Genomic DNA, 14,126 nt, shown 5'->3' on the forward strand with positions numbered 1-14,126 from the left:
AAAGAATAGGAAGGGTATGCACAACATCATCACCATTGTCACGGCTCGTAAAAAAAAAAAAAAAAAGAAGCAACTTTGAACAGAACAAACATAAAAATCTTCACAAATGTCTCGAGCAGTATTTTAAAAAATACACGCAGAAAAGGTTGTTCAGGCCTCCGTCAAATGTTAGAAGTAGTAGTAGTGCAAGACGACAACGCGAGCTACCATGAGGCACCGTGTTTGCTTGGACGAGGGGGTGTGTCAGGGGTGTCAGTCGCACGCCACATGTGTGTGTGTGTGTGTGTGTGTGTGTGGTGAGCTGGCGGCGGTGGGGATGATGGATGGCTTGGTAAAAGCAACAGGCAGATGTACTCAAAAGGGTCTTCTGTACAATCGCAGCAATCTGCCAGCAAGTGGTAGAGAGAATGAATTAAAAACATTACACACTACAGGATCATTCATCTCTAAAAAAAGGAGTGCAAAGTCGTGACCGGGAGCAGCCGTGAACAACCTTTTCTTCTTCTTCTTCTTCTTTAACGTGGTTTGTACAAGCTGGTCCTATTCCATTTTTCCACTGGATAAAAATTTAGCCATAGTGTACATACAATCTTCTTTCAAATGGGATCATAATTTACTCTTAGTAGGAAAAAACCCGCCAGAAAAACAGGTCTTTCTCCCCCCCGCCCACCCCCACCCCCCCGTGTTGTGGTTCATATACAATCATGTAAAGACAGACCGAGTCTAGTTTCTATTCTGTACAAACGCTTGTGAGGAAACGGAAGAAAAGAAAACAAAACACTGATTTTGTTGAGTGTGTGTGTGTGTGTGTGTGTGTGTGTGTGTGTGTGTGTGTGTGTGTGTGTGTGTGTGTGTGTGTGTGTGTGTGTGTGTGTCATGGAGCAGGGAAGTCACTACTGGCCAGTGAGACAGTGCTACAGATCTGCCTGCAAAAAGGTGTGTCAGCCTAAAACAGCCCTCGCCCGGATTTAAAAAGGAGCACGGTGCCACGTAAGAGAAACCTATGTGCAGCACCGTCGGGTGTCTGTGGCTGCCTTTTTTTTCAGGGGGGGTGGGGGGGGGGAGCTATTGGCTGGGTGTTCAGAGGTGTAGCACCACTAGGCAAGGCCTGAGCACCACGGAACAACAGCGGGAAAGCTTCGTCTGGCCCTTAAAAAAAGGTCAGCTGCTCTGAGAGCGACGCGTCTGCTGTCTTTGCTGGTGTCAGGTTTGTACAGGACAGACAGACCGAGACGCTCCATCGGCGTGGGAAGCTTATCCCCCCACCCCCGGGGGGGGAAATGTGCTCCTTTCTGTCTAAAACGGAATAAAAGCTGAATGGGCTCCCATCCTGTGTAGCGAGGAGGTGTAGGGAGGGGGGGGGGAGCGATGTGTCAGGGAAAGGGACTGAAATCGAGCAGTTAAAAATAAGAGAGAAAAAGAAAGAAAAATATAATATCTATAGATAACATCATACGAAATCCCTGTTGGCCAGACCTCACTGTACGAATATTTTACAGGTGGTGTTTTTCTTTTCTTTTTTTTTCCTGTTGCCTCCCGCCTCCGGTGTGGTGGAGGGAGAGAGCTGGTAGTGGGAGAACGGGAGTGGCGGGGGGTGGGACTCACTACCTGCGCGCGGGCAGATGGAGGCCGTTGACCTGGGGGGGCACGTTGGGCAGGAGGAGCTCCAGCTGGGCGAAGAGGCTGAAGTGGTCGGAGGGGATGTGAGGGTGCGGGCAGCCGCTGACATTGTTCTCGACCAGCCAGTGGGAGTCCAGCGGGCCCAGGATGCCCAGGACGTTCAGGTGAGGCTTGGAGTAGAAAATGTAGTCGATGACACCCTGAAAAGGAGGAGGAGGAAGTCAAGATTTATTTATTTCTTTGCACTATTACAAACCCCAAAACCAGTGAGGTTTGGCACGTTGTGTACATCAGAGTTTTTCAACCTTTTCTGAGCCAAGGCACACTTTTTTCATTGACAAAATTGTGAGGCACACCACCAGCAGAAAACAAAACAAAATTAAAGCTGCAAGCAGCGTTGGACGGGTCCGCCTTTTGGCAGGTGCTAGTCCTAGGTGTCCCAATACTTTTGTCCAGTGGTAGTCCTGAGTGAGACCTACATAGAGGTGTTTGTTTCGTGTCTCTACGATATTGGTACTGGGAGTTAGAGGAAGTTGTGTCTGAGTTCACATTGTCATTATACGCTATTGTGTGTATTGAGGACAAAGAAGGTGTAATCGCATTTTCGTTGTCATTTTTGGCACCGGAGCAACTTTAGTGCTGCGGGTCTTTGAAGGCTCGTAAAATCAAAACGGTAGCACTAATCACAACTCTTTCGTCAACTTTTAATCAGAAGGGTTCAATCTCTCTCCTGTAGCAGTTTGAAGCCAAAACGACAAACGCGCTCAGAGGAGATAACGTTTGATGTTTGGTGACCGGTTGTAACAAAAAGTTTGTTTTGAAGGAGGAATAGCAAACTTCCTGTTGATTTTTGCTGAAGGATGTCAATCTATGAAATGTAGGTCTAGTCGAGACCTACATAGAGGTATTTGTTTCATGTCTCTAAGACGAGCAAGCAGTTTTGTCTGAGTTTTCCTCTGAGGAGCAGTTTTTTCTGTTTTTTTCAAAAATTATGTAGAGCACAATTTTGAGTTTTGGGGTTCGGTTTTTTTTTTAGATCGCAATTTCCACCAGTCCCGATGTGTGTGAGAATTTTGGTGAGTTTTGAAGTATTTTAAGGGGGTCAAATTACAGCTCAAAAATAAAAAATGAGTGTTTTTAGTCATTTTTTGTCTTGAAGGGGAAATTGCCAACTTCCTGTTGGTTTTCGCCCAAAGAAGTGAAATTATGAATTGTAGGTCTAAGTGAGACCTACATACAGGTTTTTGTTTTATGTCTCTATGACCTTCCTAGTGGGAGTTAGAGGCAGTTTTCTTCCTAGGGGGCGCTAGAGCGCAATTGTGATTTTTTGGGTTTGGTTTTTGAATAACTTGTTCTGGCACACTTTTTGTATGTGTGTAAAACATTTGGTGAGTTTTGAAGCATGTTAAGGGGGTCAAAGTAGTGCGCAACGGTGCGGAAGAAAAAAGAATAATAAAAACCTTACAATAACAATAGGTTCCTTTGTAACCAGTACAAAGGACTCCCTGGGGTAGTCCTTTGTACTGGGTACAGGGCGGACCCTAATTAAAGCTGCAAGCAGCGTTGGACGGGTCCGCATTTTGGCAGGTGCTAGTCCTAGGTTTTCCCGGTTGTTTGATAAGAAAAGAACCGAGTCCTCGGACTCGAATCCCTTTTTGAGAACCGGTACCCGTTATCGAGACCACTATAGTAAAGGAAAAGAGTTGATTCTTTATTCGAATCCCGTCCCGACCAGAAATGCTCCGTGGGACATCACAAGAAATGACGTCACGTAGCTCAGTCATTAGGCGCAGATAGCGAAAGCAGGAAAAAAATGGACGGGAAAAAGTGCTCCAAGGTGTAATAAAGTTCAAAACAAAAGCTATAATCCATCGAATAACTTTACTGAGAGATTTGAGCAGGGTAAAACACATGACGGACACTTTTACCACCAAGCGGAAACATAGCAACCAGGCTAGCAACGCACCTCCTTTACGGCAGCTGTCGCAACCTTCTTAAAGCAACCGCAGCACATACATATATATACAACATATACAACACCGCAGCACATACATATATATACAACACATCTACCTTTTTTAACTTTTGTTTTTCTTTCCTTGTAAACGTTACAAAATCACACTGTAGATGTGTTGTCTGTCTAATTATAAATAATGCAGACGAGGCGTGTTGGCTGAGTTCTTGACGTTTACTTTCACGGGTGACGACATGCAACACTTTTCGGGGCTACCGCGCATGCTCGTAACTCCTGTTGCATGCTGGGTAGTGTAGTTGTTATATTCTCTAGCTCAGTGTTTTTCAACCATTGTGCCGCGGCACACTAGTGTGCCGTGAGATACAGTCTGGTGTGCCGTGGGACATGTTCTAATTTCACCTATTTGGGTTAAAAATATTTTTTGCAACCCAGTAATTATAATCCACAAATAATGTGTTGTTGTTGAGTGGAGATCGGCAGAGTAACCGTGTAATACTATTCCATATCAGTAGGTGGCAGCAGGTAGCTAATTGCTTTGTAGATGTCAGAAACAGCGGGAGGCAGCGTGCAGGTAAAAAGGTGTCTAATGCTTAAACCAAAAATAAACAAAAGGTGAGTGCCCCTAAGAAAAGGCATTGAAGCTTAGGGAAGGCTATGCAGAACGAAACTAAAACTGAACTGGCTACAAAGTAAACAAAAACAGAATGCTGGACGACAGCAAAGACTTACTGTGGAGCAGAGACGGCGTCCACAATGCACATCCGAACATGACGTGACAATCAACAATGTCCCCACAAAGAAGGATAAAAACAACTGAAATGTTCTTGATTGCTAAAACAAAGCACGTGTGGGGAATAGCGGTCAAGGAAGACATGAAACTGTTACAGGGAAATACCAAATAAAGAGAAAAAGCCACCAAAAAAAGGAGCGCAAGACAAGAAATAAAACACTACACACAGGAAAACAGCAAAAACTCAAAATAAGTCACGGCGTGATGTGACAGTACACCTACTTTGAGACAAGAGCTATAGTGATGCATGCTTGGTTATGGTTTAAAATCATATCCAACAATTGCGACAATTACTTTTTTCTGTCAATATCGGCTGCTGAGTTTCATTTTTAATGATTTCTGCTGGTGGTGTGCCTCCGCATTTTTTCAATGAAAAAAATGTGCCTTGGCTCAAAAAAGGTTGAAAAACACTGCTCTTGCTCATAACATTTTTCCCCCATAAAGAAATAATGTTAACTCAATAAAGTGTATTTCTTTTTTTAGCTTTAACTTTTCATTTTTTAGCATTGTAACCACATTTGCAAACAACTTTTCTCTTCATAGAATGTTCTTTAAATAAAGAAAGTGCAAAAATGTCAAAGCATCATAACAAACAGTTATGTCAAATAGCAGCAGAAGTGCACTTTTTGGAGAGCTGTATTATTTCCAGTTTTGTGCCCAAGGTACTGATTTTATTTAATACTATATTATTATTTATACACCTATAGTGATCACAGAGACAGCTTGTTTTTGTGTTACTGTATATATTTGTTTCTCTGAAAAATCCCACTTAATATACTTTGGGTAACAACAGTCAATATTTATTTATTTTATTTTATTTTTTTAGGTGGGTAACAGTCAATATTTATTTATTTATTAGATTTTATTTTTTTATTATATAATAAAAGTGAGCTTTTGTTAAACCAAATATTGTGTGTTTTTTTCCATATACAACAACCTATCTGGACTCCATAAGAGAATCGATAAGGAATCGGTTCGATAAGAGGATTCGATAATAGGCTCGAACTCGATAATTCCTTATTAAACATCATCCCTACCTAGGTGTCCCAATATTTTTGTCCAGTGGTAGTCCTGAGTGAGACCTACATAGAGGTTTTTGTTTCGTGTCTCTACGATATTCGTACTGGGAGTTAGATACTTTTGTGTAGTGTACCTACCTTCTCTACGTTCTGTGCTCACGCTGGTGCTTTTTGTTTTTAAGCAGCCGTCTTAAAACAACAGCAGCGGAGCAACTTTAGTGCTGCGGGTCTTTGAAGGCTCGTAAAACCCAAACGGTAGCACGTATCACAACGCTGTACAGAACTTTTAATCAGAAGGGTTCAATCTCTCTCCTGTAGCAGTTTGAAGCCGAAACGACAAACGCGCTCAGAGGAGATAACGTATGATGTTTGGTGACCGGTTGTAACAAAAATGTTGTTTTGAAGGAGGAATAGCAAACTTCCTGTTGATTTTTGGTGAAGGATGTCAATCTATGAAAAGTAGGTCTAGGCGAGACCTACATAGAGGTATTTGTTTCATGTCTCTAAGACGTTCCTACCGGAAGTTACAAGCAGTTTTGTCTGAATTTTCCCCTGAGGAGCAGCTTTTTCTCTGTTTTCTTCAAAAATTATGTAGAGCACAATTTTGAGTTTTGGGGTTCGGTCTTTTTTTTTTAGATCGCAATTTCCACCAGTCCCGATGTGTGTGAGAATTTTGGTGAGTTTTGAAGTATTTTAAGGGGGTCAAATTACAGCTCAAAAATAAAAAATGAGTGTTTTTAGTCATTTTTTGTCTTGAAGGGGAAATTGCCAACTTCCTGTTGGTTTTTGCCCGAAGATGTGAAATTATGAATTGTAGGTCTAAGTGAGACCTACATACAGGTTTTTGTTTCATGTCTCTACGACCTTTGTAGTGGGGGCGCTAGAGCGCAATTTTGATTTTTGGGGTTCGGTTTTTTGACTAAAGTGTGCTGTACCCGTGTTTGTATGTGTGTAAAACATTTGGTGAGTTTTGAAGCATGTTAAGGGGGGCAAAGTAGTGCGCAAAGCTGCGGAATAATGATAAAGAATAATAATAAAATAATAATAAACATTACAATAACAATAGGTTCCTTTGTACCCAGTACAAAGGACTCCCTGTGGGAGTCCTTTGTACTGGGTACAGGGCGGACCCTAAAAACTCAGTAGCCGATATTGACAATAAAAAGTCGTTCTCGCAATTGTTGGATATCAATCAATCAATCAATGTTTATTTATATAGCCCTAAATCACAAGTGTCTCAAAGGGCTGGATATGAATTCAAACCATAACCAAGCATGCATCACCATAGCTCTTGTCTCATCACGCCCTACCTTATTTTGAATTTTGAATTTTTTGGTGTTTTCCTGTGTGTAGTCAGTGTTTTAGTTCTTGTCTTGCACTCCTATTTTGGTGGCTTTTCCTGTTTTGTTGGTATTTTCCTGTAGCGGTTTCATGTCTTCCTTGAACGCTATTCCCCTGCATCTACTTTGCAATCAAGATTATTTCAATTGTGCGGATGCTATCCTTCTTTGTGGGGACATTGTTGAGTGTCATGTACGGACGTACTTTGTGGACGCCGTCTGCTCCACACGCTGTAAGTCTTTGCTGTCGTCCAGCATTCTGTTTTTGTTTATTTTGCAGCCAGTTCAGTTTTACTTTTGTTTTGCATAGCCATCCCTAAGCTTCAATGCCTTTTCTTAGCCGCACTCGACTTTTGCTTATTTTTGGTTTAAGCGTTAGATACCTTTTTACCTGGACACTGCCTCCCGCTGTCGTCTGCATATTGTGATCACGACAAACCATATTCCCGACATATACAAAGCAATTAGCTACCTGCTGCCACCTACTGATATGGAAGAGTATTACACGGTTACTCTGCCGAGCTCTAGACAGCAAACACACTCAACAAGGGCACATTTGCGAATTATAATTACTGGTTTGCAAAAAATATTTTTAACCCAATTAGGTGAAATTACATAATCTTCCACGGCACACCAGACTGTATCTCACGGCACACTAGTGTGCCGCGGCACAGTGGTTGAAAAACACTGGTGTACATAATACAAGGATTTGCAAATCCTTTTCAACCTATATTAAACTGAATAGACTGCCAAGACAAGATACTTAACATTCAAACTGGAAAACTTTTATTTTTTGCAAATAATAGCTCATTTGGAATTTGATGCCTGCAACATGTTTCAAAAAAGCTGGCACAAGTGGCAAAAAATACTGATAAAGTTGAGGAATGCTCATCAAACACTTATTTGGAACATCCCACAGGTGAACAGGCTGATTGGGAACAGGTGGGTGCCATGATTGGGTATAAAAGCAGCTTCCATGAAATGCTCAGTCATTCACAAACAAGGATGGGGCGAGGGTCACCACTTTGTCAACAAATGCATGAGCAAATTGTCCAACAGTTTAAGAACAACATTTCTCAACGAGCTATAGCAAGGAATTTAGGGATTTCACCATCTACGGTCTGTAATATCATCAAAAGGTTCAGAGAATCTGGAGATATCACTGCACGTAAGCGATAATATTACGGACCTTCGATCCCTCAGGCTGTACTGCATCAAAAAGCGACATCAGTGTGTAAAGGATATCACCACATGGGCTCAGGAACACTTCAGAAACCCACTGTCAGCAACTACAGTTGGTCGCTACATCTGTAAGTGCAAGTTAAAACTCTACTATGCAAAGCGAAAGCCATTTATCAACAACACCCAGAAACACTGCCGGCTTCGCTGGGCCTGAGCTCATCTAAGATGGACTGATACAAAGTGGAAAAGTGTTCTGTGGTCTGACGAGTCCACATTTCAAATTGTTTTTGGAAACTGTGGTCGTCGTGTCCTCCGGAACAAAGAGGAAAATAACCATCCAGACTGTTAAAGTTCAAAAGCCAGCATGTGTGATGGTATGGGGGTGTATTAGTGCCCAAGACATGGGCAACTTACACATCTGTGAAGGCACCATTAATGCTGAAAGGTACTGTACATACAGGTTTTGGAGCAACATATGTTGCCATCCAACGTTATCATGGACGCCCCTGCTTATTTCAGCAAGACAATGCCAAGCCAGGTGTTACATCAACGTGGCTTCATAGTAAAAGAGTGCGGGTACTAGACTGGCCTGCCTGTAGTCCAGACCTGTCTCCCATTGAAAATGTGTGAATAGCAGAAGGGAGACCCCCGGACTGTTGAACAACTTAAGCTGTACATCAAGCAAGAATGGGAAAGAATTCCACCTGAGAAGCTTCAAAAATGTGTCTCCTCAGTTCCCAAACCTTTACTGAGTGTTGTTAAAAGGAAAGGCCATGTAACACAGTGGTGAACATGCCCTTTCCCAACTACTTTGGCACGTGTTGCAGCCATGAAATTCTAAGTTAATTATTATTTGCAAAAAAAAAATAAAGTTTATGAGTTTGAACATCAAATATGTTGTCTTTGTAGTGCATTCAACTGAATATGGATTGAAAAGGATTTGCAAATCATTGTATTCCGTTTATATTTACATTTAACACAACTCATATGAAACGGGCTTTGTACTTAGTTATCGGCTCCACTATAACTAAAACTGTCAAAAATAACGCGGAAATAAAAAAGGATTTCATTAATCATGTATCAACGCAGATTAATCACCCAATTTATTTTTAGCACACATGCTCCTTTAGTTTAATCACAGATGGTTAGCTGAAACGCGGCATGGGTTGTTTTACGATCAGTGATCAGGTTAATGTATATGTCAGTGCAAAAATGAGTGGGAAGACTCCAACTGGTGTGCTCTGTAACAACTTTCGCTTCAAAATACACCTTTAAATAATACTGTTACCAAGTTCGGAGCAATTAAATTAAATGTATTTAGCAACACATAAAAATGTGTTAGTGTTTGACATTCTGACCATAAAATTGCATTTTTTTTGCTAAAAAAAAATAAAAAAATAAAATAAAATAAAATAAAATAAAAATAACAAATAAAAACTCATGCCACCGGTCAATCACGATCCGGGACTGTGCAATCAGCGATTACACGCCAACTGGACAATATTTATCATATTTATTTACATATTTTAATCCAAAATAAAATGCCTGCACAGCATAGGAGGTAGGAAATGCTGACTCCCACCCCCTCAGCACACTGGGAACCAGCATTACTCCTCTCTAGTCAGTTCACTAGTCACTTTATACTTTTTACTGTCTCGTTTTTTTACATTGCCTCTTAGAGTGGTCTTAGGCCATATTGCATATTGTGTATATTGTGTTGTTTTTGTATATTGTGTGGTTTATTCTTTTAAAAAAAAAAATGCAAAGCACCTTAGGGAAGCAACCTAAATTTCGTTGGACCCGTACCTGTACATGCACAATGACAATAAAGATCATTCAGTCATTCATTCATTCATTCATTTGGCCAAAGTTTTTTTTTTTTTTTTACAACGGTAATTAAATTACCGTATGCAAGAAAGTTATTCCCTGTGATTTTTCCCAATTTAAAAATTTGACTAATCTGATTTAAAAATGTAACATTTGAAAGCACTACTTTAACAAAAGAGTGTTTGGTGATTTTACACATCTTCACAAGCAATTACTGTCCTGCCTCTGTTACTGCTGGGATACTGTGAATTGTGAATTATATTTATATAGCGCTTTTCTCTAGTGACTCAAAGCGCTTTTACATGCTGAAACCCAATATCTAAGTTACATTTAAACCAGTGTGGGTGGCACTGGGAGCAGGTGGGTAAAGTGTCTTGCCCAAGGACACAACGGCAGTGACGAGGATGGCGGAAGCAGGGATCAAACCTGGAACTCTCAAGTTGCTGGCACGGCCACTCTACCAACTGAGCTATACCGCCCCTATACTACAACTAAGGATGCATATTTCCAGGTTGACCCCAAAAAGCACAGGAAGTATATAAGTGGCTGTAATCAACAGCACCCCTAAGTGGTTAAATCAAGTAATGCACTTCATTTAGTCTTTTCAGCATTATACCCCACCTAAATACGGCTTTTGACCACCCTCATACGTTTCCATCATCTGATTACCTTGAAGTCAAACGTGTAGTTGGTGTAAGGCATCAGGCCGTTCTCGTAAGAGCTTTTCAGCTTGAAGCCGTGGGTGATCCTGCCGTTGGACGTGCTGTTCTTGCCGTTGCAGTTGAATTTGGTCAGGCTGTCGCTGTAGCGGAGCTCCTTGAAGTCCTTGTGAGTGCAGTCCACTCCGCCCGTACTCAAGTACTCTACTACACCTGGACAGAGCGGAGAGGAAGAGAAGTCTTTGTTTAGACGTTGTCAAAAAAAAATCAATAATAACAATTGTGGCCAACAAATTAGTCTATAATGACTTTTCTCTTTGAGGAAGCTGGATAGCTGTGGTATTGTTTTGTTTGTTGTTATTGCTGCTATGATACATGAGACTTTTTTTTAAAATCAGCCTGCCAATGCTTCTGAACAGACAAAATGGTTTTAGCATCGGAAATAAAAAATATAGCCACAGATCTAGACTAATTCCCCAATGTTTTCAATTAGGACAAAGGTTTAATTTTTTTAACAGCCTGATGAGCAATGCAGTAACAGTATGAACAAATATTTCTAAATGAAGTACCATATTTTCCGGACCATGGGGCGGACCGGATTATAAGGCGCACTGCCGATGAATGGTCTATTTTTGATCAAGGAGTCATATTATTATTTTTTTCTAAATGGAAAACACTTCCTTGTGGTCTACATAACATGTAATGGTGGTTCTTTGGTCAAAATGTTGCACGGATGATGTTTTACAGATCATCTTCAAGCCACTTTCTGACAGTCGCTTCCGGATGCGCTGTTTTGTGGGCGGTCTTATCTACGTGGCTCACCTTCGGCAGCGTCTGTTCTCCGTCATCTTTGTTGTAGCGGTGTAGCGTGCAAGGACGGGAGTGGAAGAAGTGTCAAAAGATGGAGCTAACTGTTTTAATGACATTCAGACTTAAGCATCTTCTCATCCGGAAACAAGAACACCAGAAATGTGTCCCGTGAAAAAGCATTTGACCAGGGGCCGTACTTATCAAGCTTCTTAGAGTGCCATTTTACACTTAAGTCCTGAGAATTTGCGAAATTTAGTCCTACTCTCAAACTTAAGAATAAAAGCTTTTTATCAACGTTCTTAAGTCTAAGAATCACTCCTACTCTCCACGATATTTAAGAGACCTTCAGAGGTGTCTTAAGTGGTTAGGAGTTGCCAGCAGGGGATGGCACTGAGGCGAGAGAGACGTGCGCGAACGTTCAGGGAACGGAACAATGTTTTTTTTTTTTTTTGATGACGAGCAGCTGATCAAACGGTATCGTTTAGACAGAGCGGATATTATTTTTGTCACAGATTTAATACTTTTCGATTCTTTGTTGATTTCTGCATGTGGCTGCAGTGGGCTAGTATATATAGAGCCACCCACACCAGTTTCAAATTAGTTGCCTAATTAATGAATTGGAAAGAAAATGTTATGACAGTAGCGTATGTGTGTGGCCGTGAGGTGAGTGACGTCAGTGAGTGTGTGGGCGAGAGAAGAGAAGAGAGGGAGCGGTAGCGTGAGTGCCGGCGGGGACTAGTTTGTTTTGTATTATTTTGTAGTTTATTGTCAAAATATACACTCCCATTGTCCACTTAAATATTTCCAAGATATTTCTTTATTCTTAGACAACGGATTCCCTTCCGTGATTGGTCATTTCTATGGACACAGAAATTACGTCACCTAAAATTCCGTTTACGGCACATAGTAATGTCGTAATTCAGCTCTGAGTGTGACACTTAAGATTCAGTCCTACACTTCGCTGAAAGTGTGAGTAAGACGCTTGATGACTAACTTTTAAGTGCAGCTTTCAGCGAAGAATTTATTTACTCTTAAGTCAACTCTTAGCAGACTTCTTAGGAGTAATTCTAAGAAGCTTGATAAGTACGGCCCCAGAACTCTAATAACTAAAGTTCCTTGGGTGAATAATGTAAACTCACTACACCAGTATGTTTTAGCGCTTTCATGGCGAGTTTACTGACAGATATACGTAAGAACTTTGCATTACTTTCTATTAGAAATGGCAACAGCGGAGGATGAGTGTCCTATATCAAGATGTTAGAGAAAAAGAAGTGTATTGACTACGGGGTTGGCACATAATACAAAGGCAGACACGCGCAATTTTTCAGGATTTATGCAGATCCCAAACACAGATCAGTAGGTACCAGAAGGTAAGAAAAGTTGATATTGCATAATATTGTGAAACAAAACGCCAGATAATATGTCTTACCTTATACACACCGGCACCATAATAATACTCGTATGTTGAAGCACAGTACAATCCATCAAGCGGTGCAGCTTCATAGCTTACCAAAGTCGTAGTAAAACATTTTGATAGATTTTTGAGCGCCGTGTGTAATGTTCTATATTTTAAATGGAACATATAAAATGTTGGTGTTGTTTACTTGAGTCATATTGCCATCATAGTGCGGCCTACACTTATCTCTTATGTTTGACTGCCATCTACTGGTCACACTTATCATTCCACCTCAAGAAATGATTAATCACGTTGTGCCTCGTCCCCCTTACACAGCTGGAAGTGCAGCCCAGAAGAACAAAATAAAGAAATGTGACTAACACTAGCATAGAAGTTGAAACACCATTTAAAAAGGAGCAGCAACTTTAGTTTCACTATCACCAACAGTTCCCAGTAATCCTGCCCCGAATGCGGACTTGCAGGCACTCAGAGAATGTCTATGTGACTGTATTGGTCCTGACTGAGAGAATTAACTAAAAGGCATTTTTATATGTAAATATTTTTTAATAAGACTTTTTGTTTGTGTGTGTGCAAAGATTCCACTCCTCTGATATAACATGTATTAAAAAAAAAAAAGAATTGTCCCTGCTGTTGAAATACCACAATAGTATTAAAAAAAAACTCTGCCAACATTGTGTTCCTTTTGGTTGTTTGTGGATTAAAAAAAAAAACCATTTTGTTTCTGAAATAATCATTAAACTTGTTTATGTTGGTACATATTAGTTTACAGTACCTCAAATTCAATCAGCATTTTGATGTATTTTCATTCAAGATAAGGTAAAGAATTTGAGTTTTAAAAGCTCCACAATGTGGGTCACCGCTTACCATTTGCCAAAGTACGAGTGAGAAGCGCTGATGTATAGTCAATAGAACATACTAATAATAATTTACTATTTGAAAGCAATGTTTAACAAATGGTACAATGTATTAGATCCATAAATTGCTATCAAATTTTATAAAATTGAGTACCGTATTTTTCGGACTGTAAGTCGCAGTTTTTTTTTCATAGTTTGGCCGGGGGTGCGACTTATACTCAGGAGCGACTTGTGGGAAATTAACACATTAGCGTAAAATATCAAATAATATTATTTAGCTCATTCACATAAGAGACTAGATGTACAAGATTTCATGGGATTTAGCGATTAGGAGTGACAGATTGTTTGGTAAACGTCTAGCATGTTCTGTATGTTATAGTTATTTGAATGACTCTTACCATAATATGTTACGTTAACATACCAGGCACCTTCTCAGTTGGTTATTTATGCCTCATATAACGTACACATATTCAGCCTGTTGTTCACTATTTATTTATTTTAAATTGCCTTTCAAATGTCTATTCTTGGTGTTGGGTTTTTTAAAATAAATTTCCCCAAAAAATGGGACTTATACTCCAGTGCGACTTATTTATGTTTTTTTCCTTCTTTATTATGCATTTTCGGCCGGTGCGA

At 40.4% G+C, this 14,126-nt stretch overlaps 1 protein-coding gene across 1 annotated transcript in view; it reads right to left on the reverse strand.

Moving 5' to 3' along the window:
* Nucleotides 1-818: 818 nt before the first annotated feature.
* Nucleotides 819-14,126, reverse strand: part of LOC133649128 (CCR4-NOT transcription complex subunit 6) — a 48,797-nt gene continuing 35,489 nt past the window's right edge. The window contains exons 11-12 of the mRNA XM_062045934.1: nt 10,423-10,625; nt 819-1,820 (exon numbers count right to left, since the gene is read on the reverse strand). Coding sequence (XP_061901918.1) covers nt 1,605-1,820; nt 10,423-10,625 — 419 coding nt within the window. The 3' untranslated portion in view covers nt 819-1,604. The remainder of the gene's footprint in view (nt 1,821-10,422; nt 10,626-14,126) is intronic.

This window comes from Entelurus aequoreus, linkage group LG04 (genome assembly GCF_033978785.1).
Source record: "Entelurus aequoreus isolate RoL-2023_Sb linkage group LG04, RoL_Eaeq_v1.1, whole genome shotgun sequence".
NCBI classification, from domain to species: Eukaryota; Metazoa; Chordata; class Actinopteri; order Syngnathiformes; family Syngnathidae; genus Entelurus; species Entelurus aequoreus.